Source organism: Apis dorsata, unplaced genomic scaffold, assembly GCF_000469605.1.
Source record: "Apis dorsata unplaced genomic scaffold, Apis dorsata 1.3 scaffold_524, whole genome shotgun sequence".
NCBI classification, from domain to species: Eukaryota; Metazoa; Arthropoda; class Insecta; order Hymenoptera; family Apidae; genus Apis; species Apis dorsata.
Window position 1 is genome coordinate 249323 of NW_006263747.1, and position 4151 is coordinate 253473.

The 4151-nt window shown below is 23.7% G+C and overlaps 1 protein-coding gene and 1 long non-coding RNA gene across 2 annotated transcripts in view; one reads left to right on the forward strand and one right to left on the reverse strand.

Annotated features, from left to right (window-relative positions):
* Window positions 1-3781, forward strand: part of LOC102677357 (SH2B adapter protein 2) — a 4291-nt gene extending 510 nt beyond the window's left edge. Inside the window, exons 2-6 of the mRNA XM_031512876.1 lie at window positions 1-186; window positions 304-1184; window positions 1273-1472; window positions 1560-1811; window positions 3200-3781. The exon at window positions 1-186 is cut by the window's left edge and continues 30 nt beyond it. Coding sequence (XP_031368736.1) covers window positions 1-186; window positions 304-1184; window positions 1273-1472; window positions 1560-1811; window positions 3200-3337 — 1657 coding nt within the window. The 3' untranslated portion in view covers window positions 3338-3781. The remainder of the gene's footprint in view (window positions 187-303; window positions 1185-1272; window positions 1473-1559; window positions 1812-3199) is intronic.
* Window positions 1533-4151, reverse strand: part of LOC116186243 — a 3904-nt gene continuing 1285 nt past the window's right edge. Inside the window, exon 2 of the long non-coding RNA XR_004151198.1 lies at window positions 1533-1749. This is a non-coding gene — a long non-coding RNA (uncharacterized LOC116186243). The remainder of the gene's footprint in view (window positions 1750-4151) is intronic.

Sequence of the window (4151 nt, forward strand, 5' to 3'; positions counted from 1 at the left end):
GATAGAATTTTGTGAGAGACACGCCCGCGCTTCGGCTTCTGATTTTGCTAAAGCTTTCTGTACCTATGTCAGTTTAAATTTACCTGAAAGTGCTAGATTAAATCTTTCTCATCATGATTTTTTAAAAAAATTTGTTGAAAGTTTTTGTGAACACTTCGAAAACGAATATCTACGTCGTACAGTTAGGTATGTTATAATATTATGAAAAAGATATATTTTGTTATTTGCTTTCATAATTTTTTTAAATTTATCATAATGTATATATTATGCAAAAAGATGAAAATATTGCATTATGTTTTGCAGATCACCATCTTTATATGACACAAGACATAGTGCAACTAATGATAGAGATATTAATGCTATAAGTCAAAATAATAATGCTCCTATTCGTATATCATCTCATGAAGAATTCAGTGATTACTCTGAACATGATGGAGATGCAATATCACCAAAACCATCACACAAACCATTTTTCCGTCGTTTATCTTTTAAAGGACTTAAAAAAGGAAAAAGCCTTTTTCATAAACAACAAAGTGATGAAGTGGAATTATCTCATAATGAACATCGTAGAGATAAACATTCAAAAGCTAAACTTTCTAAAATTGTAGTAGAATGTAGAAAAGAAGGCATTGTTAATTCCTTAATGGGAGAGAATATTGATGGAACTCAAAAATGGGAAAAGTCTAGACTTGCTTTAATAAAAGCAATTGGTGGATATATGTTAGAATTTTATTCTCCTCCAAAAGCAGTAAAACCACGCAGTGGTGTCTTTTGTTCTGCAATTACTGAAGCCAGAGAAACAACTGCATTAGAAATGCCAGATCATGAAAATACTTTTGTATTAAAAACACAAAATATGGAATTTGTAATAGAAGCTCATGATTCGAATGATATGAGATCATGGTTAGCTACTATTAAATATTGTATGCGTACAGTACAACAAAATTCTATTAATCCCAGTTCTGGAGTAGAGGCTACTGGAGAATCTTTAGGTCATACTTCATTAGCTATTAGTAATGAAGGAGATAGATTAAGAACTAATTCTGCAAGTAAAAGTTCCCGATCTACTTCCCATGAACATGGAGATGAAATAGGTGGCAATCCTCCAGAAATACCTCCTAGACTTCGTATAAGAAGTAATAGTAATTTGGAATTATGTTCATCACAACAAGATATTGAACAATGTAAGATAAATTTATATATAAGAGTTTTAAAATTATATATTTCTAATTATCTAATATGTATATTAGAAATAATTAAATTTTGTTGTAGTAAATGTAAATGATGGTGAATTAGATTTATCAAGTAGTTTAAGAGAATATCCGTGGTTTCATGGAACTCTTCCTAGATCAGATGCAGCACAATTAGTTTTACATAGTGCTGCTAATGGTCATGGTGTATTTCTTGTTCGACAAAGTGAAACAAGAAAAGGAGAATTTGTATTAACTTTTAATTTTCAAGGTAGAGCAAAGGTAACGTTTTTTAAATTAAATTATTTTATATAACTATTAACTATTTTAAACTATTTAAAATAATTTATTTTGTAATCTTTATTATAGCATTTACGTATGACATTAAATGATCAAGGACATTGTCGTGTTCAGCATCTTTGTTTTCCTGCTATATATGATATGCTTGAACATTTTCGTCAGAATGCCATACCTCTTGAATCTGGTGGAACGGCAGATGTAACTCTCACAGAATTTGTTGTGGCAAATCATGCAATACGATCAACACATCATAATATGTCTGGAATAAATCAACAACAATTACAAGAAAGAAGACCTCCAGCTGCTCCAGAGCCAAGAGAAGTAAGAGTCAGCAGTGGAAGTCTAACTCCTCTTGAGTGAACGCGAGTGGCCAACACCCACAGTCTGAAGTCTAATCTACAGACAGTGAGTAAATAAATAAAATGATGCACCCATTTTTTTGTGCGACTGGTAATATATACATTCTAAATTGATATTCACATTATTACAATATTTTAATAATTTATATATCCATATTCGGATTATTTTGTATTTAAATGTTACTAAATGTTTTTCTTTTTAATATAAATTATTTTATTGTTTTTTATATACAGATATACATAATATAAAATGTTTTAGAATGATGTTTTAGATGATATAAGCAAATAAATATATTTCTACATGCAAAAATAAGTCAAAGAAAAGAATAATATTTTTTTATTTAAAACTTTTTAATTGTTTCTAAAAAATTAAAATTGAAAAACATTGTTTATTTGACTGTACATTTTCAATCTTAATTTCTTTAAAAAGATTTAAACAACAAAATTTTATTCTACATTTTTTATGTATTTTTATTATGTATTTTATATTTATAATCTTGCTGATTAATGACTTATATCTAATAATGATTTATTTAAATTCATTTATATTTAAAAATTTGATTTAATTATATTAAAAATTTATATTTTCAAATTTAATTTATTCAATAGAAATTTTGTTATTAAATAACAAAATTTTATTAACTTTTTTTTTTTAATTCATTTTTGTATGTAAAATTTTTTCAATCATATTATCCATATCATTCATTTTGATATACACTGTATCATGTACTTTTTCCATTTATTTAATAATAATATGTAATATTTAGAAGAATAGTATTTTTTCAATAATTTAATATTTATTGCATCTTTTATTATGATTAATAAAAAAATTGCTTTATTTTTTCTTTTTTTAATTAGTAGTATAAGTTTTATATAGTTAACGTTTTATTATTTTTATTATTTTGAATAGAATTTTTAAAATTAATATTATTTTTAATAGTTATAATATTTTTATTAATTTTTTATCACATATGTGTACAAACTTTTAATCCGAATGTGGAAATTTAACAGAATTTAATTAAATATTATATATATATATAATTGGTATTTTAATTGAAATTCTCAAAATTAAAACTTATGATAACTCTTAGTAGTAAAGAGTTATAATTAATGTATGAGATAATGGTGCTTAATATATATGACCGTGGGACAAGGAGCTCGCTTTTATATGTAAAATATTCTTAAAATTTCTGGTTCATTTTAATTACTGTGAATAATGAAAAATTATTTTATTTTATATATAATTAATATTTAATAATTTTTTGCAAATCCAGAAAATTTAAGATAAAATTTGACGAATTATTGTTTAAATTGAATTAAATGTTAAATGAATATTTATATAATATACAGGTGCGCACATATGGAGGTTCTATAAGAACACGTACAGAATCATTGGAAAGACTGGAACAACAAAACACCAATACAGAACAACAAAGTTCATCATCAACTAGTGGTAGAGCAATTCAAAATACTTATAGTTTTCTTTGACGTTGGATCCATAATACTTTACCATCGGGTTATAATCCAGTTAGTCCTTTAGATTAAGTAGTTTCTCCATTAATTTAGAAAATCAAGATAATTTTTAGTTGAACTTATTGTTATTATAAATTGTCATTCTAAAGTGTACTATTTCACTTACAAATAATGTATTTTTTAATCAATTATTTTCGATTATTTCAATTTTGCAAGATAAAAATTAGTTATATTTATTAACATCTTTACATTCAATTTTGAAAACAGGACATAAATTTTAAAATATAATTATTTTATAAATAGTTTTTGAAATAATATATATAAATTATTTTACAAATTCAATGAAATTTATAACAAAATTTTATTGATTGTACTTTTTTGCACGTTCAGATATATCAGCTCAAATTATCATTAACACATATTATAAATATTATAAGTATTATAAAATATTTCAAATATGTATATGAAACTAAAAGATCATGGCCTTTATTTTACTAAAAGGAAAAATATTTTAAAATTAGCATATTCATTATATCATCTAATTTACTTAAGTGTATGTACTTATGTTAATATATATATATATAATATAATATTTAATAATAAATAAATTATATATATACACATATATATATATAACATATATACACATATATATATATAACATATGAATATAAGTTAGTCTTGTTTTATACGTAAAATTAATATGGACAATCTCTTTACTTGTCTCTATGACTATTTTTTTTATAAATTTCAAAATATACTAAATAATACATGCATATAGTATTATATATTAAGTATATATATTAAGAAGATTTAATTTAAAGAAATC